Source organism: Chelonia mydas, chromosome 7 (assembly GCF_015237465.2).
Source record: "Chelonia mydas isolate rCheMyd1 chromosome 7, rCheMyd1.pri.v2, whole genome shotgun sequence".
Taxonomy (NCBI): Eukaryota; Metazoa; Chordata; order Testudines; family Cheloniidae; genus Chelonia; species Chelonia mydas.
This window is the reverse complement of record NC_057853.1, coordinates 90,484,742-90,511,165: the sequence shown is the minus strand read 5'-3', so window position 1 is coordinate 90,511,165 and position 26,424 is coordinate 90,484,742. Positions and strand designations below refer to the sequence as shown.

At 41.8% G+C, this 26,424-nt stretch overlaps 1 protein-coding gene and 1 long non-coding RNA gene across 4 annotated transcripts; one reads left to right on the top strand and one right to left on the bottom strand.

The window, feature by feature from the left end:
- Window positions 1-7,360: 7,360 nt before the first annotated feature.
- LOC122466563 lies at window positions 7,361-19,808 on the bottom strand. Its single transcript, XR_006292181.1, has 4 exons — window positions 19,686-19,808; window positions 14,666-14,771; window positions 10,241-10,409; window positions 7,361-7,887 (listed from the first exon to the last, which is right to left on the bottom strand). It is a non-coding gene; the product is annotated as an uncharacterized LOC122466563 (long non-coding RNA).
- On the top strand, window positions 16,441-26,285 carry ANKRD1 (ankyrin repeat domain 1). 3 transcript variants are annotated; one of them, XM_037904521.2, is made up of 9 exons: window positions 16,441-16,658; window positions 18,698-18,877; window positions 20,809-20,946; window positions 21,057-21,164; window positions 21,920-22,018; window positions 23,360-23,458; window positions 23,624-23,722; window positions 23,910-24,008; window positions 25,368-26,285. In XM_037904521.2, exons 1-9 carry the CDS (start codon window positions 16,632-16,634, stop codon window positions 25,464-25,466), a joined length of 948 nt encoding a protein of 315 aa, XP_037760449.1. In that variant the 5' UTR covers window positions 16,441-16,631; the 3' UTR covers window positions 25,467-26,285. The 3 variants fall into 3 exon arrangements, with proteins under 3 accessions (XP_037760449.1, XP_043407084.1, XP_043407083.1); XM_043551149.1 differs by lacking the exon at window positions 16,441-16,658 and adding an exon at window positions 18,050-18,148; XM_043551148.1 differs by lacking the exon at window positions 16,441-16,658 and adding an exon at window positions 18,364-18,498.
- Window positions 26,286-26,424: the final 139 nt, after the last annotated feature.

Here is a 26,424-nt window from a genome sequence, read left to right as displayed (position 1 = left end):
GCCAATGCCCAGTGCTTTGGAGGAAATGAACAGAACAGGTAATTATCAAGTGATCCATCCCCTGTCGCCCATTCCCAGCTTCTGGCAATCAGAGGCTAAGGACACCCAGAGCACAGAGGTTACATCCCTGATGATCTTAGCTAGTAGCCATTGGTGGATCTATCTTCCATGAACTTATCTAATTCTTTTTTGAACGCTGTTATAGTTTTGGCTTTCATAGCAATGAGTTCCAAGGTTGACTGTTGTGTGAATAAGTACTTCCTTTTGTTTGTTTTAAACCTGCTGGCTATTAATTTCAGTGGGTGACCCCTGGTTCCTTTGTTATATGAAGGAGTAAACAACACTTCACTTTCTCCATACCAGTTACAATTTCATAAATCTCTATCATATACCCTCTTAGTAATCTCTTTTCCAAGCTTAAAAGTCCCAGTCCTTTTAATCTCTCCTCCTATGGAAGCTATTCCATACTCTCCATCATTTTTGTTGCCCTTCTCTGTACCTTTTCCAATTCTAATATAAACTTTATTGAGCTGGGGTGACGAGAACTGCATGCTGCATTCAAGGTGTGGGCATTCCATAGATTTATATCACAACATTATGATATTTCTGTCTTATCTATCCCTTTCCTAATGGTTCCTAGCCTTTTGTTAGCTTCTTTTGACAGCCACTGTACATTGATTGGATGTTTTCAGAGAACTATCCACAATGACTCCAAGATCTCTTTCTTGAGTGGTAACAGCTAATTTAGATCCCATCATCTTGTAGCATTTTGTATAGTGCACTTCAGCCAGAAACCAGTGGCAGCTATTTGTAGTATCTTAGTATTGTATACCTATGAGTAACAAATAGCCATAAGGACATAGTTCAGCACCTGCTGCTCAGTAATGGATGTTCTTAGAATACAGAGGTCTGCTTTAGAGTGTTATTCTGACAGTCCAGTATCTCAACCAATGTGGAGAATGCACAATCGTCCCCCTATGTGAAAGCTGACATTGTACCCAACACACAGCTTTAGCAATTAGACACTTATTATGAATACCCAACAGCTGCAGCTGGGAATAGTTTCAAGTGCAGTGCTTGCATTCTCCGCATATACAGATTACAAGGGAGAGTCGGCAGCTGCTTAGGTCAAGTTTATTAGTCATCAGCCAAGGTTCTGTATTCTTCAGACCCCATATATCTTTCCTGGACTTACTGGCTCCATGAACGTACAGCTGCAGAGGCTGCATAGTTTGTGTTGTACTTGCTCTGATGGAGTTAGATGTGGATAGGTAAATGCTATTACTGTAAGTAGATTCATATGCTTACTTCTTATTGGAGGTTCCTATCATTATTTGACTTTTTTTTTCTCCAGTGAAATTTTATGGATAACAAATGTCTCATTCCATTTTCATATCTTTAGGGTGACCAGATCGCAAGTGTGAAAAAGGGGGCGGGGGGAAGAGCAGTAATAGGGTCCTATATAAGTCAAAGTCCTAATAACAGGACAGTCCCAATTATCAGGACATCTGGTAACCCTATATGTGTTAGACATCTCTTCCCTCCCGGTGCTCGTACCATCTCAGTGGTACAAGGATTGTGCCAATGCCTGAAATTCCATTTCACTAATTCGGTACTTAACAGGTAATGGTGTTTACATGCCAAGATTGCTGAGAACATCCAGGCTTAGAGCAAACAACACTTAAGGCTTGTCTACACTACTGTTTAAATTGATGCAAGTTACATTGCTTTGGGATGTGGAAAAAAAAAAACAAAAACACCCCTCCGAGTGACGTAACTTACAGCGACTTAAAGCAGTGTCTACACTGTGCTACGTTGGTGGGAGATGCTCTCCCGCCGATATAGCTTCCACCTCTCATTGAGGTGGAGTCATTACGTCTTTGGGAGAGTGCTCTGCCATTGACATAGTGTATCTTCACCAGATGCGCTACATCAATGGAGCAGCGCCGATGTAGCGCGGTAGCAAAGACAAGCCCTTCGAGAGTTTTCAGATAATACATTATCCATCACAGAGATATCTGCCTCCCACAGCTAAAAATAATGTTGCACTCTCTCTTCCTTCCCTGGCAGAAAAGAGGTGTAGTTTTTTGCTTAGTTGGTTTGGTACAAATATATTATTATGAAAGTGAGGATCCTGTTGCAGGAGAGCCTGGTCAAAGAGATAGAGTTTGCATTTAGTTCTGTATGTGGTGAGTTTAGTGGTTATTTTTAGTGCATCTGGCAGAAAGTTCTCTATTCTTGGTCTATTTACTGTGGCTAGGAGCCCTCAGTTGACAGTTTACGGTCAGTGGAACGTACCTGTTGTGAGTGCCTGTGGTCAGAGACTGAGAGTGAGATGGACTTACAGTTAAGCAGGAGAAATTCCATGGTGGGCTTGGAAATCAGGAAAGCAGCTCTGAATTGGACTCAATGTTCAGTGAGCCTGTGTAGAAAAGAGTGAGTTAGGATGATACATTTCCACTAACCCCTGTTAAATGGAGATTTCTCAGGAATTGAATTTCATTTAGATTAATAAAACTTTTAAATTTTTAGGCATTCCCAAGTCTGTACTTTAACTAAATTATCTAAAATTCAATTAATTCATGTCAAACATTGTACAATTAATTAAAATTACTTAATGAAGATGTCTCATCTCCCCAGTTACTGATGTCAATAATTTACATCAGTAACAACTCATCAACCTCAGTCAAAAATTAACTCCATAGCATTTCAAGGTCTATTGTTGTGACTTAATTTGAGATGTACGTCATGCATCCCTCTGTTAACCTTTTGGGGATGACAAGGAGGCTGAGGGCTGGAGGGAATTGGATTATTTCTAATATCCTTGTATTAGTTAGTGGCTATTTATGTGTACCAAGATGGGATCACAACACCTTTATGTTATATTTTTGCACTGTATATTTTAACTTAGGAGACGGGTGCCCATTATCGGATAACCTAACTCACCTGCCCAAGAAGGAACCAACACTATGCCTGAGCTTGTTTCAGGCCCTTGCTTAAGGGTACAATTGGTTAAACTCATTAGAAACACTAGAATGAAGCAATTCCCGTGCTCCAAATGGGCTTCAGTCCCCTTTCCCTTACTTCTCTCAGCCAAGGGAGGGAGGACACACCCTTCCCTTAAATCCCCTGCTGGTTCATATGACAGACAGATAGCCCTTAATCCCTCAGCAGGTTAGGAAGTAAATTTTCACGAGTACACCTCTGCAAACCTCCTCCTACAGATACCATATTCCATAGAATAAGAACAGAGCAGTGTTTCCTGTTCAGAGCTGCTTTGTCTGTAATTGCTAAGGGTGAGTGCACCTTGGGAAGGGAGCAAGTGTATACAGAGAACCCCACTGGTATTGGAAACTATCAGCTGATAGAAGAATGAGCTGAGCAGGTTCCAAAAAGAAGACAGCCTTTATTCTTAAAAGCTGTCAAATGACTACACAATTGCCACGCCATTTATTTTGTGGTATTTTCACTCTGCAGCACTGCACAGTAGCTCATTGCTGATGCTCAGAAAATGCATTTTATTTACATTCCAGCTAAAATGAATAAATTGCAATTTAATACAGCTCAGCTGGTGGGAGTCCTGTAGAAAATTCGACAGGAATTTAAAAAATGATATGCAGGGCATGCTACTGATAGATATCTATGTGCGGTGTATCAACGATGTGTTTGCTTCAAGCAAGATCAGAACAAAAGTCATTAGAAAATTATTGTAACTAGTCCTTCTCTATCCTCATCATCATCTAGTTGCACTTTGGTAGCACCTCAAGGCCTCATCCCAGAGTCAGGTTAAGCACTCTACAAATAGACCAAAATATGGTCTCTGCCCTAAAGGGTTACAATGTAATCAATGCAATATACAACAAGTGGGTGCAGCAGACTTTTTGAAGCAACAAGAGATAGAAGACAAACAAAACAGCAATAAGAACATGCATTTACGTAGGCAAGATCCGCACAGTTTAGACTACTGCTTGAGAAATGGGGGGAAATGCTGAGCAATTCGACAGGGAGGAGGAAGACCAAGAGAACAGAGTCAAGAAGGCCCAGAAGGGAGGGGGACTAATTATGTCAAAAGCAGCAGGATGAGAAAAGATGGGAGGCCTTCAGACATGGCCAGGAAGTCACTGGTCACCTTAGAGCCATTTCAGTGAAGGGAATGGAAGTTAGAGTGTAGGGGATACCTGAGAAAATTAAAGGAAAGAAAGTGGAGGCTGCCGGAATAGAGAGCTTGGTGCATGAAGCAAAACTGGAGGAAGAAGTGGGTGAACACTGGAGAGGTAAATGGGGTAAAGGAAGTTGGTCAAGACTTGAGATGGAAAAAGAAAAAAGGGGACAGTTTGATGGAATGAGGCAGGGGGCCTATAGAAAAAATAGAATATAAATAGAAATTATATCATACTTGATGATAAACTGTAAATTCAGTTGCTTGACCACATGTTGGTTCGTTATGAAATATACTCAAGTGACCAAATAACCAAGGCCAGTAAGGTTTACTGCTATAATCCAATAATAATAATAATATAGTACAGGAAAAAGCTTCTATAAGATACCAGTCTCCAGGAAGCCATCTCGTGCAGTGATAGTACATTCACCTTATGCAGAAGGTATGCTCTCAAAGCATACCCTTAAGGCCATCTTTTTATACCCCTACCTGTTTAAAAGGTACTGTGCATGTCATCTGAAACGAGATTTAACCAATCAGCTTTCTACCTTGTTTTTCTGGTACCATGGTGTATACCCTTTCTCTCTCTGTTCTGAGAACATGCATTTCAGGTAGAACAGGGTGTGAAGGCACATCCTAGGTCAGTTCTACCCTAGAACAATCATACGTCTTGTCCTCTTCCTTTGGGACATTCCAGGACAGGCCTGTGAGAATAACTCTGTTGCTATGGAAAAGCACTCATCTGTCCTGATCTTGCCAGCTTCCCTATTTGTTCAAGCCAAAACTTACTTCCGTAAATGCAAGTGGTTATGGGATACTTAGTGTAAGTGGCAGGTTTCAGAGTAGCAGCCGTGTTAGTCTGTATCCGCAAAAAGAAAAGGAGGACTTGTGGCACCTTAGAGACTAACCAATTTATTTGAGCATAAGCTTTCGTGAGCTACAGCTCACTTCATCGGATGGATGCAGCGGAAAATACAGTGGGGAGATTTTATATACACAGAGAACATGAAATAATGGGTGTTACCATACACACTGTAACGAGAGTGATCAGGTAAGGTGAGCTATTACCAGCAGGAGAGAAAAAAAAACCCTTTTGTAGTGATAATCAAGGTGGGCCATTTCCAGCAGTTGAAAAGAACGTGTGAAGAACAGTGGGGGTGGGGGTGGGGTGGGGCAATAATCATGGGGAAATAAATAGTTTTACTTTGTGTAATGACACATCCACTCTCAGTCTTTATTCAAGCCTAATGTAATGGTGTCCAGTTTGCAAATTAATTCCAATTCAGCAGTCTCTCGTTGGAGTCTGTTTTTGAAGTTTTTTTGTTGAAGAATTGCAACTTTTAGGTCTGAGATAGAGTGACCAGAGAGATTGAAGTGTTCTCCGACTGGTTTTTGAATGTTATAATTCCTGACATCAGATTTGTGTCCATTTATTCTTTTACGTAGAGACTGTCCAGTTTGGCCAATGTACATGGCAGAGGGGCATTGCTGGCGCATGACGGCATATATCACATTGGTAGATATGCAGGTGAATGAGCCTCTGATAGTGTGGCTGATGTGATTAGGCCCTATGATGGTGTCCCCTGAATAGATATGTGGGCACAGTTGGCAACGGGCTTTGTTGCAAGGATAGGTTCCTGGGTTAGTGTTTTTGTTGTGTGGTTGTTGGTGAGTATTTGCTTCAGGTTGGGGGGCTGTCTGCAAGCAAGGACTGGCCTGTCTCCCAAGATCTGTGAGTGATGGGTCATCCTTCAGGATAGGTTGTAGATCCATGATGATGTGCTGGAGAGGTTTTAGTTGGGGGCTGAAGGTGATGGCTAGTGGCGTTCTGTTATTTTCTTTGTTGGGCCTGTCCTGTAGTAGGTAACTTCTGGGTACTCTTCTGGCTCTGTCAATCTGTTTCTTCACTTCAGCAGGTGGGTATTGTAGTTGTAAGAACTCTTGATAGAGATCTTGTAGGTGTTTGTCTCTGTCTGAGGGGTAGGAGCAAATGCGGTTGTATTGTAGAGCTTGGCTGTAGACAGTGGATTGTGTGGTGTGGTCTGGTCTGGATGAAAGCTGGAGGCATGTAGGTAAGTATAGCAGTCAGTAGGTTTCCGGTATAGGGTGGTGTTTATGTGACCATCGCTTATTAGCACTGTAGTGTCCAGGAAGTGGATCTCTTGTGTGGACTGGTCCAGGCTGAGGTTGATGGTGGGATGGAAATTGTTGAAATCATGGTGGAATTCCTCAAGGGCTTCTTTTCCATGGGTCCAGATGATGAAGATGTCATCAATGTAGCGCAAGTAGAGTAGGGGCATTAAGGGGGCATGTAGCATAAGTGAGCAGGATTATATAAAAATCATAGGCCAATTTAAGTTATATAACTACTATAATATTTGTGCTTGATGCTATTATATCTAGATCTAGGGTGTGGATAATACATATTGTTAATGATATGTATACATTTTAGCCAGCATATATTAGTGTCCTGTTTTTCTTTGATTTCACAGCAGTTGTATGCACACAACAGGACTGAATTAAGTTTGAACGTGCAATCTCAAGTATGGCATTTCCTAACTGTTCAGCACTTAAGAACATTAAAGTAGCAAAGTTAACCATTTTTTTAGATGTAATACAGCATACAATTATACATATAAATACTGTATACAAAAACCTGCTGGTACCAAAGAAATGCCATTATTGCTGACAAAGTTGCCAGCACATGTCCTCCTGCTATTATTAATAGACAATCCAGAGAAACATGCCTCTCCCCGTTCTGAAGGCTCCATTAATATGCAAAACTGAAAAGTTCCTAAGTAAAGAATGAGCACACTGATTTGTGAACGTGTTCAGTAAAATGAAACCAGACCTACACTTTAAGGGGTTGTTCATATGTACTCTAATGTACGTACACAAATATATGCAATCCCATGGATACTACTGGGGATACATATACATACCACGGGGAAAATACCTCCTCTACAAGTCATTTTGCTGAACGTGGCAAAGCAGGATAGTTCAGGGTGGAATGCCTACAGTAATTTAATAAAAGGGATTAAGGATGTCTGTGACAACTGCTCTCAATAAACTAGTGAGATCAAAGAAAAATAAGACACTTTGATAAGAGATTAACATGTGGGATTAGCATACATACAGCCACAATTAAAAAATACTTTAACCCCTTAATATCAGAAGTTGGATTTCTGATCCTGTCTCATTGTTGATAGGGGGAGGATCCATAAATGACTGCTGGCACGAGGGGATAATGAAAGTATTGTCAACATCTTTATTCTATCATAGCCCACAAACAAACATTGATATTTTTATGCAAGCATTAATAGTTCTCTCATAGAATATTAATCTTTCAATTTTAGAAAATTTCAGAAAGACTACATTAGGATGTAGAGCTCATTTTGTTTCCAAACATTTATTTTGAATGAGAGGCTGCTTTCATTCTCCCAAACAATTTTTGGCAAATAGAGAAAATCGTACTCTTCCTCCCTCAAACTCTTGAATGAAGACAGCATCAATTCCAACTTCAGAGCTGGTTTGCGCTATAAATCCTTCAGTGAAATCTGAGCTGGGCAGCTCTGGAGAGGAGTAGAGCATGGATAGAAGTTCTTGGACTACATTTCTCCTCTGCAGATGGTCTGCTTATATTAGAAGCAGTACCACATTTTCACTGTTCAGGAGTCTCATAAGATTTCTAGTACTTTCTGGCTTCAGCTGCATTTTGCTTCCCGTCCCTGCCAAATCCAGGAAATACAGAGCTGTATGTAGAATAAAATAATGAAGCCAAAGACTTTCCATTCTCTAGACTTTCAGGATCAATTTTTGGCAATGGTTTGGATAATTTCTTAGGTTATTCAAGCCAGTTCCCCTATCCTTACTATTAATGGTATTGAGAGAGTCGAAACACTTCTTCCTTCTTACCATGCTGCACAATATGAAAGCAAGAGAGGACACAAAGAAACTAAGAGTCTTTAAACAAAGAACACCAATGGTCTGAGTCAGCACATCATATCCTACATTCCTGTCCCTTTAGCCTTATGTTTTGTGGACAAAATTGCTAAATATAGATAAAGTAAAATTCACAGTTGCTTTCATTTTTCTGCTCTGGCTTTGTGGCACAGCCTCTTCTGCTCGTTGGCCACCTGGTGTTTTCTCCATCCTCCAAATACCCTGATAGCCAGAATTCCTCCTCCTTCTCTAGTTCACTTGTGTTGTTCTTATTAGTTCAAGCAACAAAGCAGGAAGACCTCAGTTTACTATATTGGCTTATGGCTCACCGAGTTGTGGGCCAAACACTATCCCTCTAGTCCAGGGGTGGGCAAACGTTTTGGCCCTAGGGCCACATCTGGGTATGGAAATTGTATGGTGGGCCATGAATGCTCATAAAATTGGGGGTTGGGGTGCCAGAGGGGGTGAGGGTTCTGGCTGGGGGAGCAGACTCTGGGATGGGGCCAGAAATGAGGAGTTCAGGGTGCAGAAGGGGCCTCCGGGCTGGGGCAGAGGGTTGGTGTACAAGAGGGGGTGAGGGTTCCGGCTGGGGGTATGGGCTCTGGGGTGGGGCTGGGGATTAGGGGTGCAGGAGGGTGTTCTGGGCTGGGACCAAGGTGTTCGGAGGGTGGGAGGGGGATCAGGGCTGGGGCAGGGGGTTGGGGTGTGGGAGGGGGTCAGGGTTGCAGGCTCCAGGTGGTGCTTACCTCAAGCAGCTCCCGGAAGCAGCAGCATGTCTCCCCTCCAGCTCCTACATGGAGGCGCAGCCAGATGGCTTGGTGCACTGCCCCGTCTGCAGGTGCCGCCCCTGCAGCTCCCATTGGCCATGGTTCTCAGCCAATGGGAGCTGCAGGGGCAGTGCTTGGGGTGGGGCAATGTGTGGAGACCCCTGAATGATGCTATGCGCCGGAGGGGGGACATATCACTGCTTCTGGGAGCTATGTGGAGCCACAGCATGTGCGGATCCGGGCAAGCCCCTGGCTGCAGCGCCGGAGCGGGGCAAGCCCTGGACCCCGCTCCCCAGCCAACGGGAGCTCCAAGACTGGATTAAAATGTCTGAAGGGCCGGATGTGGCCCCCGGGCCATAGTTTACCCACCCCTGCTCTACCCCAACCATGCAAAGCTAGAATAAGTAGGATTTGTAACGTAGGTGTCAGGGGACTCTCCCCACTCCATCCAGCAGTTTAACAATGAGTGTTTGTGCAGACGCTTCTACAGATCATGACCAGCAGTAGTAGTGTAGCACCCATAAGGGAAGCTCAGGGTTAAATTTACTTGTTCTCTATCCCTTTATGGATTGAAGGTCTGCTGAGGAGGTCGAAGGGGTCAGCTCTGGTTCAGCAGCAAAGTTGTGCACACTCTGAAAGGACTGAGTAACAATGAGGCTTGTGCAAGCTGTATTTGGTGGTGGGTTTTTTTTTTTTAAATATTAAGTTTAATACAATTCCAATTTTAAAAAACTGTCCCTGGTCTGGGAGAGTAACTGTACCTGGGGCTCATGTGAGCCTCTCTATGAAGGGAGTTTGGGTCTGTGATTCTGCCTAGAGGTGGATCTGCTTTCTGTCCTGGTCTGTCCTGCCATGTCTCAAACTCCCAACTGCACTGACAGAGAGATGCACTGTGGAGCAAAGTTCCAGTATGTCAATGAGCCGCCTTGAGTGGTCTGTCCCCCAGGGCCCTCTGCTCAGCAGAACTGTGCTGCTTCCATTAAATACAGGCCATTCTGTGCTCAGAGAGGATGCAGGTGGTCACAGCCCAAGTAGAGGCTTGTGCTTCAGCGCTTTCCCTTTCTAAATTCAAATCCTGCATCTGTCCTACCCTCAGAACTGAGACACAGGGAATGTTTTCACATTCCCCAGTGCTGGAATTCCACACTTCCTTCCTAGTTAAGGAAGGGAGTGGTATTGGGTGGGGCCAGTGCTGTCCTGCAGTCTCCCCTACATTGCCATATTGCAGGGAGGCCTCCCATGTGATTTCTCTCATATAGAATGGAGAGAACATACTCCTTCTGTGGCTTTGTGCAGTGGTGGCAGGAGCAAGCCGGTTTGATTGAAAAGATGTGGAAGGCTATAGAAGAAGCCATTCAGGGCCCAGATGTACCTTTGCTAGATATGGGCAGTCCTGTAGCAGGGTCTAATCTAAGAGAGGCAGCATAGAACCTCCTTGTGACTTTTCCAGCTCCTTGTAGCGTACCAGGTGCCTTCAGTAGGGGCCTGAACTGCTCTCCCCCAATCCAGCTTCCTCTGGCCTGAAGGTATGGAAGGTATGTCTGCAGAGACAAAATAATTGTGTCTGAACCTATCTTGTGTCTTTGCTACTCCTGAAGTAGCAGCTCAGAGTTGCTCCCAGATCAAGTCAGGCAGCTTGCAGGCCTGGAGAAATCAGGTCACTTGCCATTCATCTCCCTCCACCCATCGCTTAGACATTCCCCACACCCTTGCCGAAATAAAATTAAATACAGAATGCACATGCCAACATACCAAAAGACAATCCTTTTCAAGCTTTAATGCATTACAAAAGAATGAAGCCGCTTCCCCAGGACTCCAGCAGGCTCCGGGGACGATTTAAAGGGCCCGGGGCGGTAGTGGCAGCCGGAGCCCTGTCCCCAGAGCCCTGCTGCCAGAGCCTTGGGGAAGCGGCGGCGACAGGGCTCTGGGGACGATTTAAAGGGCCCAGGGCTCCGGCCGCCGCTACTTCCCAGGGCATTTTAAACCGCTGCCAGAGCCCCCGGCTGCTGCTGTTACCCCGTGGATGGGGAAGGAGGCACTTGCAGGTACAGGGTGGGCTGGTGCTGGCTCTGACCTCCCCCAGCCCCGCCCCTTCCGCCTGAGGCCCGCCCCTTCTGGGGGGCCAGAACCGGCCCCAGCCCAGCCCAGCCCCATACCGGTAAGTCCCTAGACTTACTTTCACCCCTGAGGTTAACCCAGCACCAGTTTTGCCTCCATTATGAAATTGCAAACAAAAAATGAAGGCTCTTTTAGAAACTTTTCTAAAATTAAACTAAAATTGCATTTTTAAAATATCTTCTCTGCCTCTAACAAGTTGAATAAAAAGATAGTTATTTTTCTCTGTGTTTGTAGTCACAGAAATATTTCTCCTATACAAAGTGGATGTCATACATAATTGGATGTGAGGTAATTCCAAAGTTACATCAAGGCTTCCTTTCCTCTTCCCCTCCCCCCAGTGTTGCTATGACAATCACAAGAGATACCTTTTAAAAATAGCTTGGATGAAAACCCAATACCATCTCACTGCCAATGAAATCTCATCTCAGAGAAAAAAAAATAGCTATTCAGAAAGTTTACTAGGAAGTAGATTTGTGCATTTAAATGTCGACATCAATAAATTAAAAGAAACAAGAGTTTAGATATTTGTGTCTAAAAAAAAAACCCAACCCCTAACAACTTGTATATCTAAGAATATAAAAGAAATATAATATTCCTGGTTTCACTAAGAGAGAGGCTGGTACACTGACGTTTTGCTAAGAGTTAAACTCATTGCTCTTTCCAAACACAATATCCCTCTAATCCCCCTTACCTTAGTTTCCTGACCTATAGGCTGTATAACAGTTATATGAATCTAATTGAGGTAGAAATATTGATTATAGGTCTGCAGATGTCAGATGCCAGAACCTCAGCTGTTGGAAATTGGTATAGCTCCATTACACATTTAGGGCAGCTAATGAGAAAGTTCAGCTGAAGAGGTGCTCTGCAGACCATACAGCAAGAGTACAGGAAAACAGTATTGTTGGCTTGTGCTAAGGATTGACAAGTGTAACAGTAGGCAAAAATTTCTTCCTACTCTCCACGGACAGCATAACTTTTGCTGTTTGCTTCACTGTATCAGTTTGGTAACTTTGATTGCTCCATGTGAATTAGCCAGTTTCATTGTGTTGCAAGAATGGTACATAAGAAAACTCAAAAGCTGAAATGAATTTAAATCCTGAGTTTCAGACATAATACACAATATTTTTACCATCATGATTAAAAAAAAGCCCCCCCCAAGCCAACCTTCAAGTCCCTAGAAAGCGCTCTTTAAAATCCCATAGTAAGTGATGCAACCACTGACTCATTTCTATTTTAGGTTCTGACAACAAAGGATGGTGTTCTTCAGAGCAAACACCTGTCAGACTATGAGACGTCAGCATCTCTTTTATAACAATTGGTCACAACAAATGGGATTTACAGACATCTTCATCATTAGTTTAATAATTTGCTATTTGTAAATTTTTTAGTTTAAAATCTCTTTCCATTCGTAATTTTGAATGGCACAAGCTTTTACTCTTAGTGAGCCAATACCATTCCCAATAGCAGTCTTTTACACAACTATATACATGCAGCACTAAATGTGTTTTAACAGCTATTAAGAAAATATATAGAACATGTCTTAGGGTGTTGGCTAAGAATTCTGCTAGCATATATTCATAGCACGTGTCCTCCTGCCATTATTAATAGACAATCCAGAGAAACATGTCTCCCCCCATTCTGAAGGCTCCATTAATATGCAAAACTGAAAAGTTCCTAAGTAAAGAATGGTTTCAGAGTAACAGCCGTGTTAGTCTGTATTCGCAAAAAGAAAAGGAGTACTTGTGGCACCTTAGAGACTAACCAATTTATTTGAGCATAAGCTTTCGTGAGCTACAGAAGTGAGCTGTAGCTCACGAAAGCTTATGCTCAAATAAATTGGTTAGTCTCTAAGGTGCCACAAGTACTCCTTTTCTTTTTAAGTAAAGAATGAGCACACTGATTTGTGAATGTGTTCAGTAAAATAAAACCAGATCTACACTGTAAGGGGTTGTTCATATGTACACTAATGTACGTACACAAATATATGCAATCCCATGGATATTAATGGGGATACATACACATACCAAGGGGAAAATATATAGCAGCATGTCTCCTTCATGGGCAAGAAATGCCAAAGAAATAATTGATTCCTCTCTTTTTTGGGGAAAGAAGTAGTTGATGAGAAAAAGAAGTCCCAAAAGCAAGTTAAGCATGGTATATTGTAGTTAAGGTTTATTTTTTTCATGTGTATATGTATTACACATTCACACACACAAAGAAATAAACAAACCTATCTACTTGATAGGTCACTAATCCAGCATGAATGAACCACTTATGGTTTACTGTTCCTAGTTGTATGTGTGTATGTAATCATGCACGCAATTAGGAACATTAAATCATGATTTGTTCACTTATGCTGGATTAGTGCCCTGTTAAGTAATCAGTTTTCAGTAACTGATTTTTCATACCTATACTTATTTAGTAGTAGCAGATTGACAGTGACAGCCATGCACAATGGCATTCTAAAGTGCACATGGCAACCTCTTAGAGTCAAGGGCAGAGCAAAGGTATTTAGAATGTAAGATAGTTAAGTGGAGAGATGACAGCATCAAAAACATGATGGTAAACTTCATAGGATGTGGAAATACCTTCTACATTCTCTGCAAAAGTTTTCCATACAGTCTGTTTAGTCCTTTTGAACAAAAACAACCTCCCCCACCAAATAAATCCTTTACAATAGGCAACCAACTTCTTGAGTGGTAGTAGGGACTTAGGTATGTAATACAGACACTTCTATATCATGTACAGCTTATTACCCTTTACCCTTTTTAATCACAATCTTACATTTTGCAGACCTTTGCTTTGCCCTTAACCTTTAGCAGGTTGCCATGTATGCTTTAGAATTCCATGACACATGTCTACCACTGACTGACTATCTGCTATTATTACCTTAACAGAGATATGACAAATACAGTTGTTGAAAGGTTAGTACTCAGTTACTATTCTAGCAGCAGAGAACAAGCTAATGGGTAGTTATGCTACTCCCTCTTCTTCCACTATCAGGTGATTGTGCTGAGAATTTGGGCTAGATTCTCAGCTGGTGTAAATTAGTGTAGGGCTGTTGAAATCAACAGCCCTACACTAATTTACATCAGGTAAGGATCTAGCCTTACTCTTTTAATTCAATTAAGATTTTACTCTCAGTCAACCTAAATTTCTACATGTCACCCTTTACTGCTATCGGAGCACCTTAAACATTAGAATCATAGACTCATAGGACTGGAAGGGACCTCCAGAGGTCATCTAGTCCAGTCCCCTGCACTCAAGGCTGGGACTAAGTATTATCTAGACCAGGGATGGCCAAACTATGGCCCAGGGACCACATCCAGCCCTTCAGACATTTTAATCTGGCCCTTGAGCTCTCACCAGGGAGCAGGGTCCAGGGCTTGCCCTGCTCCAGCCGGGGGCTTGCCCCTCTCCATGTGTGCCATGGTTCCGTGTGGCTCCCAGAAGCGCCGGCATATCCCCCATTCAGCTCCTATGCATAGGGGCAGCCAGGGGGCTCTGCACACTCAGCCCGCCATCGGTCTGGAATTCTGTCTGCCAGCCCGGGGTTCTGTCCACCCACCCAGCCCAGCCCGCCGCCGGCCCGGGGTTCCGGCCACCGGCCCGGGGTTCCGGCCATCAGCCCTGCTCAGCCTGCTGCCAGCCTGGGATACCAGCCGCCGGCCCCACTCACCTCGCTGCTGGTCTGGGGTTCCAACCGCCAGGCCCCCTGCAAGCCCAGGACCTGGCCGCTGGCCCCACTCAGCCCACTGCCAGTCTGGGGTTCCATTGTGGGGCCCCTGTAAATGTAAAATTTATTACTGGCATGGGAAACGTTAAATTAATGAAGACTTGGGCACGCCACTTCTCAAAGGTTGCCGACCCCTGCTATAGTGCTTAGGTTTCGTTTTTCGTATCCCTGAGTGATGTAGCTATGTCAATCTAAATTTTAAAGTGTAGTCCAGACCTATGAAACAGTTGGAGAGCCCCTGTTATGGCCCCTTTACAAACAAAGCAAAGCCAAGCCAGAGTTAGTTGCTGTTCTAGATAATGTACAGTAGCAACACAAAAGTATTTTCTGGTTAAAATGCAATATAGAACACAACTATTTTGGAGTGATGTACTAGGAGGTATTAGTGTTTGGGAAGGGAGATGCAGAAAGGCTCTCTAGCAAGCCAAACACTATTTTAGTTCTGGGGCTCACCTTCCCATGTCTCACATTGTTTGAGTAGTAAAGGAACCACCTGATGTCCAGATTCATTTCAGGGAAAGGGAGGGCAGGTATGATGGGGGCTAGTAGACATGTTTAAAAATGTAACTCAAAGTTACTGATGGATAGATATGGGGAGGACAGGGACCTTGAAAGGTCAGTATTATGAATGCAATTTTACTCAACCACCTAGCCACTCAGACCCTGATCCAGCAAAGCACTTAAGCCCATGCTCAACTTTAAGCACCTGAGTAGTCCAACTTGTGACTTACATGCTTAAAGTTAAGCACGGGCTTTGCTGGCCTGAGGACCTAGGCATCTGAAAGTGCCAAACCACGTTTCTCCTTGCATTTGAAAGTTGAAGGTTAACAGATCTTCCTTTCGTAAAGATGCAGGGCCAAATCCTCTGCTGATGTTAATTAATATAGCCCCACTGTAGTCAGTGCATTTATGCTGGCTTTCAACAGCCGAGGAGCTTGTCCACTTTTTTGTAATAATCTGAAAAGTTGCTTCTGCCCATAACTTGCTCCCCATTTAATATGCATCAGCCAAGTCCACTTGCTAAGTGGATCATTTTTGCACCCATATTCCCTGAGATTCTAAAGGAGAATATTGCTTGAGAAAGCAGCAATTATTTTACTTTTTTGTAGAGTAACAGGTTGTAAGTTATTATTCTCTTTATAATCGGTGACAGCTTCCAGGGAAAACGCAAAGCTGGCTGTATTTGACGTCTTACACTGACTATAACTTAACATGTCATAGGTCTTTTTAGCACCAGAGACATCTTTCCGTCTTAGTAATCCCTTCAGAGAATTCCTTCCAACATATATAGAAGGGTGGCCTCATGTTAAGAAAAATCTTTTCCTCTAAAATTGTTTACAGTCCAGGAATAGACCACAATGAAAAGAACGGCTTCCCAAAAACCTAAGGGGCTGTCAGTCCACTTATCAGAAAATTATTATTACAAGTGCTGCACATGGGTCACTTACCCTTTCCGGTATCTCCTAGTGGTCTGAAAGTCAGCGGGGGTGGGGGAAAAAAGCAATATCAACAGACAGCTGTCCTAGTGGGCACTGGATAGACAGAATGATTAGCATTGCTGAGCTATTTAGTCATTGCCAATGGAATGATGAGCTCATGTTGCATAATGAGTCACATATTCAGTGTGGTTAGACTGTAAGCCTAACCCCCTGCCACAGAACACCCCCACCCTATCCTGACCCCGACAGTAGGTCTGGCTAGTTAACACATGTGGAATGAGAATGTACCTACCTCTGAGCTGGCAGCATTAGGGATGTACTTGGATTCCCAGGTTGGAAGATTATCTCACTCAGTCTAAGTTCTCCCAAAGATATATAAGCTAAGCTATCGTGGTGAGTCTCAGCAGAGCTGACCTGAGCACTAGCGGATTTCAATCATAAAGGAATACAACTTACAACCATTGGCAAACATGATGATGCTGAAAGTAGAGGAGCTGGTAGGTATAAGCTACTTTTCATTCACAATTATTGTTATTTCAGGATTTTTATTGTAACTAATCAGTGGGAGTCTTTATTATTACAGGTAGTTAAAGGACAACTATCACTGTGATATTCTGGTACATAATTATACCTATTATACCACATTATGCTTGGAGGAGCTTGTTTTAATTATTCCTTGAGTGTTGAGTTCACCATGTAATGTAACAAAGTAGTTGACTGGGTTTTGTATTGGAAGATGACTCACCAGAAGGAATGGTGTAGCCTGGCATTCGTTGTATACTTTTTACTTTGTTTTTAAGCTTAGTTGCTGCATTTGTATGCAAATCACAAACATTTAAAAGGTGCGCACTCAGTAAAAGGAGAAAAAGGTCTAGATGTTAATTAGTTCTCAACCAGGGGTACACGTACCGCTTGGAGTAGGCTGAGGTCTTCCAGGGGGTACATCAACTCATCTAGATATTTGCCTAGTTTTACAACAAGCTACATAAAAAGCACTAGCGAAATCAGTACAAACTAAAATTTCATACAGACAATGACCTGTTTATAGTACTCAATATACTATACACTGAAGTGTAAGGACAATATTTATATTCCAGTTGATTTGATAATTATTTGGTAAAAATGAGAAAGTAAGCAATTTTTCAGTAAGTGTGCTGTGACACTTATATTTTTATGTCTGATTTTGTAAGCAAGTAGTTTTTAAGTGAGGTGTAACTTGCATGCAAGACAAATCAGACTCACGAATGGGGTACAGTAGTCTGGAAAGGTTGAGAGTCACTGGTGTAGATTATATAAGCAAGACTGTTTCCTTTGTACTTTTAATGTAATGTTGAGAATCACTAACAAAAATTCCTATAAACTGTTTTTCATGGTTTAAGGAGTTTTTTGAAAGATAGGCTGAACACTACAAATTAACATAAACTTGATTTGACCAATAAACTGAGCAAACAGGACAAATGTAGAGAAACTCTGGAATTTTGTTAGGAAACTCCTTTTCCTCCCAGAAGAATACTTTAACATAGAATTGCTGTACAGCATAGTTAGTAAATACTGGAGTTAAATTCTTTGGCAAAGTCCCTCCAATTTCTGCACTGCTAAATTCTCCAACAAACCAAATTGTGTAACAGTTTTTGATTGCAAAACCATTCCAGATCATATGCTTTTAGCAAAATAAATCCCAAACAGAAAGGTTAACACACACACTTTGAAAGTACTTTATCAATCATAGGAAACAATTTCAAGGACTGTTCTCATTTGTATTGTGACATAGCAACAACACCTGGTGTGTATAGACTACCTAAAGCTACCATTATCCAACAACATTGAAGTCAATGGGAACTTTACCATTGACTTCACTGGGTGAGGAGCAGGCTCTTAGCCTATGTATCACACCTGTTTTAACTCTATTGTATGTGTCTGAATTAGATGGCAAGCTCCCGGACACTAGCATATCTTCAACTATGTCTGCAGCATGCAGACTGTGCTTGTAAGTAATAAGGAATGATTTTGCACTGACAGGAAGTTGATCAGGTTGCTTTAATGTGTCTTTCCACCTTGAGCTTCTATGACTCTGATGAATGTTACACAGGATAGAAATTAATGGGAAAACAGAAAGAGATGTTGGCTTTGTAGTCGGACACTTGCTGCAGTAGTACTACTGTTATCAGAGCAGCAACCAAGACCCAGCCAGTCAGAAAGGAGATTCAGAACTTCATAATCCATGCTAACATCCACTGACATCAATGGGAGTTTTTTCATTGACTTCTATAGATGTTGGATCAAGCCATTAATGAAATTGCAGCAACCATTGTCATAAAGCCAATCCTGTTGCAGAGTGTGAGTAAGCACTGGGCTCCGACTGTCACACACACACACACTCTAGGGACAGATAGAACACTTACACATAGGGTTTTTTTTTTAAACCTCTTTTAACTTTTAACCTTTTTTTAACTTTTTTTAACCACTAAGTGTTCCCAGTAGGTGGGTGCTTAAGACATGGTGCTGCAATCACAAAACATTGTGTTCCCTTTTACAGGTGACAGGGAAGAAGAGTGACAGTAAAGAGACTGTAGATTTCCTCCCAGAGGACTTCAAAAATGGAGAGTACGAAACTGCTGTAAGATTAGAGAAACAAGAGGACCTTAAAACACTCCCTAAGCACTCCCTGACCCGAGGAAACCTGACCTATGAAAAGGAGAAAAAGCAACAGGCAGAGGTAAGCACTTTGATTTTGTGTTCATTTTTGTCATCATGTGGCTGCTGTACTGGTGTAGCCCTAAAATGCCACATGATTTTGTTCTAACTAAAATTTTATGATGAGCATAAGAAGTAAAACCTTTGCAGCTCACTTCCCAGTGAGAAAGGAAAGGATCTCATGGTCTTCAATGGACTTTGCATCAGGCCAGTAATGCTGTCAAGCTGTTTCTAAAGCTCTCTTCATTTGTAATTTCTAACTGAAGAATTAGTAATCTTTTCTGTCCAGAAGGTACCTGCTGCCAGCTGTAGAGTATGTTAAGGAGTAGCATATATGGGAAAAGCTCTCCCATTCATAAACATAACCATTGTCACTATCAGCTAGACAGCCCTTATTCTCCAAACTGGCTCACTTACACCATTCCCCTGCCAAGTGTTAATAGCAAAGTTCTGTACCTTAGTCTCCTGTTACTAAGGGCCTTCCTTTCCAGAACACCCTGCGATGTGCTTACTAGCCAGAAAGCCAGTGGCTTTGGATGAGGCCCTCATTGCAGAGCACATCCAAAACAGGAGAAGGTGAAGCTACTTGATTAAAATTCCCCTTAAAATAGACACGAAGTGTCTGCTCGCCAAGTCATTTTACATTTTTAGTTATTTAGGGCCAGATTCTAGCCCCTTTACTCTCCTCACGTTGCACTGTAACAGGGCATGCTCTGGTCCTACCCTCAGATGCCCCAGGAACCGCTCAGACTCTCCGCTGAGTAGCAACTTCGCATGATTGATTTACATTCCCATACAACAAAATTACATACAGTGCATCCCTCCTTTACCTTTTCCTGCAGGGCCTGGGAAGTATAGAGATCACCCTTTCTTGAAATCACTACATTCAGATAGTCCTGCTTACTCCTTCTGTAGCCCCTGTACTACCTTCCTGCAACCTTACTCTATCAACAGAGGGGTATAATTGGATTATCCAGCCTCCAACCTGATCAGATAATTAGCTTATACCTCCCCAATCAGCCTTCTTAAGGCAGCTGGCTGATGCCTAAATGATCAGAGGGCTGGCTCACCTGCTAGCTTGCAGCCCTGTTGAGTAATCCTACTGAAGTCAAGAGGACTACACAATATGGGTAAGAATGGTAGAATCTGGCTCTTTATCAGTTAGTTTTTTTAGTCATTAGGGGCCAATTTCATACTTGTAAGCAGGTGTAACTATAGTGACTTCAGTGCTGCTGCACCTTTTTACACCAGATCTGAATTAGGCCTTAAGCATTTACTGGCGCCTCTTTTTAAGGACAGCAGTGAGCTTTTTAGTAGATTACTGCGGTGTAATCTACTAAACTACAGGTCAGTATGGACCCTGCATTTATTTAAAGGTGTATTTTCCTTTTGCTATCCATAGTATCAGTACCACCATCACAATTCACAGGTTTCATAGATTTACGGTCAGAAGGGACCATTATGATCATCTGTCTGACTTATATTTCACAAGCTGTAGTATGTCACCCAGTGATTACTGCATCTACCACAACAAGTTGTGGTTGAAAGGTAGAGCCCTGCAAATCAGGGGGTATATCCGCAAATCGTGGATGGATATGGATCCAAATGTTATATCTAGAGCCCTGCAAATCAGAGGGTATCCACTTTATATTTGAGGACCGTACTCCTGGATTGGATGTGGATAGAAATTTTGTATTTGCGCAGGGCTCTATTGAAAGGGCATAACTTTTAGAAAGAGATGCAAATTAACTTAAAGGCTACAAGTGATGGGGTATTAACCGCATCCTTTAGTTACTATTCCAGTGGTTAATTATCCCATGCAGTTAAACAGTGGCATCTTATTTCCCATTTGAATTTAGTTGATTGACAGTGTAAACTGCATGGCCGTGCTGAAAGGAAAGGAGTTTTGCATTCCCTCTGGACTCAGTCTTATCATTTGCTTGTTTCATTCAGCTCAAGAAGAAAAAGCTAGAGGAGAGACCAAAACTTGAAAACTTGCAAGATCTTGAAAAAATTATTCAGCTGAAGAAAAGGAAAAAATGCACAAAAGTGAAGGTGCCTGTTTTAAAGGAACCTGAACCAGAAGTTATTGTAAGTTCTATTGTTAGAAAGTGCATTCTTTTATGAAAGACTTGATGGAATTTCTGGAGCAGTGTACAGCTGTAACACACGCTTATATTCTGTAAATTTGTCTCCATCAGTCAGGACCAGTGGACATACCTACATTTTTAAAAGCTGCACTGGAGAATAAATTGCCAGTAATTGAAAGATACCTGTCAGACAAAGGGGATCCAGATGCTTGTGATAAGGTACAACTTTTATTCTTATCACTTCAGAAAGATAGCGGAAAAAGAGATCACGGGGTGTAGTTAGGCAAAATTCCAATTTCCATTACATTTTGTAGCCTCTCTTATCCTTTTGCAGCATAAAGGAAAGAGAGTTAACTACAGGAAACTACAACTTACTACGTTTTCTTGCTTTAAAGGCACCCCTGGGAACAAACAAAGTGTATTTTACCTAGGAAAGTCTGTATATTTTTTGGAAACGTGCTGGCAATCAGGAAACCCTGATTTCCTTTGGCAAAAGGCCTTTCAGTGCTGCAGGATTCCATGACAATGAGCTATAATACAGAAGGCTTTCTGCACAGTTACCAAAACAGGATTCTTTCATTCTTAAAAAGTACAGCTTTGTTTGGATATCTGACTCTACCACATTCCAAGCTAGGAAGGAACTGTCTGATTCCTTACACTATACCCTGCTTTAAAGTGCATTTGTAACATAGTATAATATAGACGTGGGAATTCAAGAGGTTCAGGAGGTTTTTAATTTGAATGCCACATTGCAGACATTACTCATGCCCTTTAAAATGTGCTGGGTAGGCAGCTGTCATCTAGGAGGTTGCTATTAAAATTTAGCAGATTTAAGGTCTCAAAAGCATACACACTCAGAAATGAATCAGCATAAAATGTGTGTTTGCTATCATCCCAGGGTACAAGAAGGAAAAGGATTTCACAAATCTCTGTGCCACGTACAGTATTTGACTTATCCCTGTTTTAATTGACAGTACCAACGCACTGCATTGCACAGGGCATGCTCAGAAGGACATCTGACGCTGGTGGAAAAGTTAGTGGAAGCTGGAGCCCAACTTGAGTTCCAAGACATGGTATATACATCTGTTTAAGTTTCTTTGCAAAACCCACTGACCCATACAAGAGACGTCAGAATTACAGGGTCTATCACAAAGCAATTAGAGCAGCTTTTCAGAGTGTACCCCAAAAACAGGACTATTGAGAAGGGAATATAAGGGAAGGGTGTCTGCCCCTCCTCCTGCACCCTCCCCAAATCGGCTGCTGAAAGATGTGAGGATGAGAAACAGACTGCCCAGCATATCTTCTGTTGCTTATTCACAACAGAGCCTGACAAAAGCCCAAAAGAGTAGCAAACCTGGGGTCAGGACACTACTCCAGGCCTGTCGCCTCTACAAAGTGGTAGAGATGCCACAGCCTCATCAACTGATCGCAGTGCACTGCAATACAACCCCAATGTCTGGGCTGGGATTTCAGCCCGGAGCAGAAGAGAGGACGCTGCTCTTCTGGAATGCTGTCCCTAAGTGGGGTTGAGTAGCAACAGCATTTGCTGCTGCTTCTCCCCTCCTTACTATTTGCATCATTACTACAGGGCAGGGAACAGAGAAGCCTCACTTAACCCTCCAGTGACTGGAGGTGGGAGTTGTAGAAGGGATGAAGGAACAAGAAGGATTCCCAAGAGGCAGGAGGAAACCTGGGGAGTAGATGGTGAGAGGGACCCCTCCCCATCTGCAGAAGAGCGTGGAAAAGATAATGGTTCTTTACACTGAGCTTTGTTTTTCTTATGTTTTGGAGTCCAAAAGGCATCAAAACAGAGTAAAAAAAAATATTGCTAGACATCAAAAACTGAACACCAGACTTGGCTGCCCAGAGTTAGGTTTCTAAACCCATAGCAGGCACCCAAATATAAGTAGCCTGATTTTTAAAAGTGCTGATCGCTCACTGCTCCCGTTGAGTTCACTGAGATTTGTGGGTGCTGGACACTTTTGAAAGGACAGCTCATTCAAAATTAGGGAGGGCCTCCATATAGGCAGCCAGGTTTGAAAATTTTGGACCTCTTGTTTTAAATTACTGTGTAGAAAAATAAATCTGCACTTAGTACAGGTTTAATTTAAGGCATGTTATAATCATCAGGTAACCCATAGCCGGGCCCAGACACCCTCTACTATTGCAGTGTTGCCAGATCCTGCTGCCTTTAAGTACAACATACAATGATTGTGAAGGATAACAAATCAGCATGGCTAGAGACAGTCGGGCCAAATAAGAAAAAGCTGCTAATAGCTACAGCTCAGTGGTCGCTGACTTACAGTAATTTGATTTAGGTCAGACTGAATTAAAAATTTTTAAATGAATAAATATTGGTTTTATCACAATTGTTTAATTTGTTGGGTTTTGGTTCAATTATTTTATGGTTGTAGCTTGAATCTACTGCTCTTCACTGGGCATGTCGTGGGGGAAGCCTGGAAGTTCTGAAATTCCTGCTCAACAAAGGAATAAACAGAAACGCCAGAGACAAGGTATGTTCTTATATGGCTTTTTAAGCTGGATGTGAAAAATGGATCGATCCTCAGTTCATTATTTTGGCAGCTGTTCATCATGTACTGGCTCTAAATCAGATTTGATTATTTTTTGTTGATGATTTTCCTGCTCCCTCTGATTGTTTTCTCCCTCCCGTTGACTAGTTGCTCAGTACACCTTTGCACGTAGCTGTGAGGACGGGTCAGTATGAATGTGCTGAGCACCTCATTGCCTGTGAAGCAGACCTCAATGCCAAAGACAGAGTAAGTAAAATATATAAATTTACTTAACATAGAGGCTAACTCTCAATTACAATCTAGCACTGAGCTGACAATATGCCTTTATAATTCCACTTGATTGTAAAATGACTGTGTCCTTTGTTCAGTCTTGAAAGATGGGTGAGCACAGCAGAATCTAAGCCAGTAATCAATCTTTGTTTGTTTGTTTTAGGAAGGAGATACACCACTTCATGATGCAGTGAGGCTGAATCGTTATAAAATGATTAGACTCCTGATTATGTATGGAGCAAATCTACATATAAGGAACTGTGTAAGTAAGATTAGTACAGAATCTTCCCATCAAAATAGTTTAATAGATCTGCAGGCTAGAAGGAACCATTAGGATGATCTAGTCTGACCTCTTATTTAAGATTAAAGTAGAACGTATTGAAAAATGGTCTGTTTTATGAAAAATTTTCAGTACATTTTTGAAAAAAATCAAATTTTTTATCCAACTCTGATTTAAAATTATACCCCACCTTAAATCTACCCAAGTGACCTATCTTAAAAAAAAATGCAGAATTATTATTATTTTGGAGCGATTCTTTCTTACAACCTGTTGCACTTTCACTGTATGTTCGTAATATTTTAAACATCACAAACTGAAGTTAACTCTTAACCCCTTAAAAAGAAAGTCAGCTGATGGCTGGTCTTGGCTGTGTCTGGATGAATAGTTCATTAGTAACCTGACCAGCTGGACCTATAAATCAATCGGGGAGTACTCTGGCTAAGCAGAACTTTTAAAGATTAATTTCGGAAGCCCAAAAACTGACCTTTTGCATTTGGTAATTCTGACAGTAGCAGCTAGGGAGTAACAGGAAAATGTCTGTAACCAGTTGTTAAAATACTTATCTCTGCTCACAAAATCAGGAAATGTTTTTCCCAAAGCCATGGCAGGCTGGAAAGTGACCTCTATTGCCGTCGATCACCAATTTTTGCACTTGGATTTTTCCCAAATTGTTATCTGCCTTGCTGCCCAGGGCCTGCACTTTGCTAAGACTACCAGGCAACTTCCTCAGTCCACTCTATTTAGTCCCTCTGTAACACAGTCACTAATGACCATATTCATCAGCATATGTATGATGAATGGACATAAGTGCTGAAAGCCAAAAATCTGCTCGCTTAGGCCTTGTCTACAACAGGTTGTACCTGTTTAGCTTAAAGTGTGATTTTTTTTTTAAAGCTGTTTAGTTAAACTGTTGCAACCCCCTACGTAGACACTTATTTCAGTTTAAGAGTGATTTATGGTTTAGCTAACCAAATTCCTGATTAATTTAAGCTAAAACAAAATAAACTTTGTGTAACTGAAAAGTTAGATATTTTAACAGATTAAATGTAAAGTGTGCTTTATTATTGATCAGGATGTTTACTAACAGCGTCTGCTCCTGCAACCACTGAAATTAGTGGATATTTGTTAGCCGCTAACTTTGAAAGGAGCAGGAATACCTCTATTGAGCAGGGCAGTGAATATCATGGTGATGAGTTTGTCAGAACTTAGGTGTCATCAAATATAGAAAGACCATACATTAGACATGTCTGACACACACAACTAGAAGAGAACAGGGACATTAATTTACGTAAGTTTACCAACTGAAATTAAACCTGGTTCCCCTCACTCTTTTTTGAATAGGAAAAGAAAACCCCTATGGATCTTGTTCTTCAGTGGCAGAATGGCACCAAAGAGATATTCAACAGCCTTAAAAAGAACTCCCATATAAACACATTCTGAAGAGAGAAAAATTACTTGCCTGGAGAAAAGTAATCTTCTCTTCAGCAGTTTAAAGGCACCAACCAACCTCAAGAAAAATTGCACTGAACATGCTATTTTTACTGAAGAAAAAAATGTGTAGCCTAGCGGATTATTTGTAGCTGCCTTTGTTGGAATACTCTAGAACAAAGATTCAGAAATATTTAAAAACCATTTGTGTTAAAATTCCATTGATTAAAAGTTGCTCTATTTATTTTATTTTGTTAGTTCAAATGATTATCATTGTTGATCTTTGTCAACAAGTCATGTTACCGTTCTTTTTATACAGAAAGCTAGAGTTACTACTGTGGTAACCTGAATCAGTCGGCAATATTAACACCCTCCCCGCCCTTATCTTAGTCAGCAGTCCAACTGTACTCCTGTCAAGCCTTTCTATAGACCTAATTAGCTAACATGTCATTGTTGCTCTGTCTCTGTTAACTCTCAGTATTAGAGTAAGCTGGTAAAAATGAGTGGCAATATGTGGAAGACAGTAGAAAGCAATGGAAGGTTTACTAAGATGCCAAGTGGAATTAAAGGAACAGTTCAGTAATTGGACTTGTGTTGTTTAGCCATTAATAAAGAAGGCCAAGTCAAACATTAAGTAATTGTTTGGTTGCTGGGTCAAACAATGTTCTGAAGGTAAGAGGACGATAGTGAAGGAGCATGCACCTCTGACAAGCTGGTACATGCTGATTTAAGGAAAGACAGATGTATATTTGTAAATGTGTACTGCTTTTTATGTACATTTTGTATTGATCTTATTTAAAATTTAATAAACTGGGTGGCTCTTTTTATTTCCGAGTGTATTCTGCCAGGTGAAATTGTGTGGAGGGAGCACCATGATGCTGCCAGACAGTCCACTGCTTTCCCTTTGTTAGCTAAATGATTAGGTGTAGTTGCTTTCAAAAATTACTCAGCTACCTGGAGCTACCAGCTC

What these genes read in the sequence shown, in the direction of transcription:
- ANKRD1 (XM_043551148.1), top strand. Translation starts at nt 18,433, where the DNA reads ATGTTGGATCAAGCCATTAATGAAATTGCAGCAACCATTGTCATAAAG. An exon ending in ATCCAGATGCTTGTGATAAG is followed by an intron (nt 21,165 to 21,919) that starts GTACAACTTTTA and finishes TTTAATTGACAG; the next exon opens with TACCAACGCACTGCATTGCA. An exon ending in ATCTACATATAAGGAACTGT is followed by an intron (nt 24,009 to 25,367) that starts GTAAGTAAGATT and finishes TTTTTTGAATAG; the next exon opens with GAAAAGAAAACCCCTATGGA.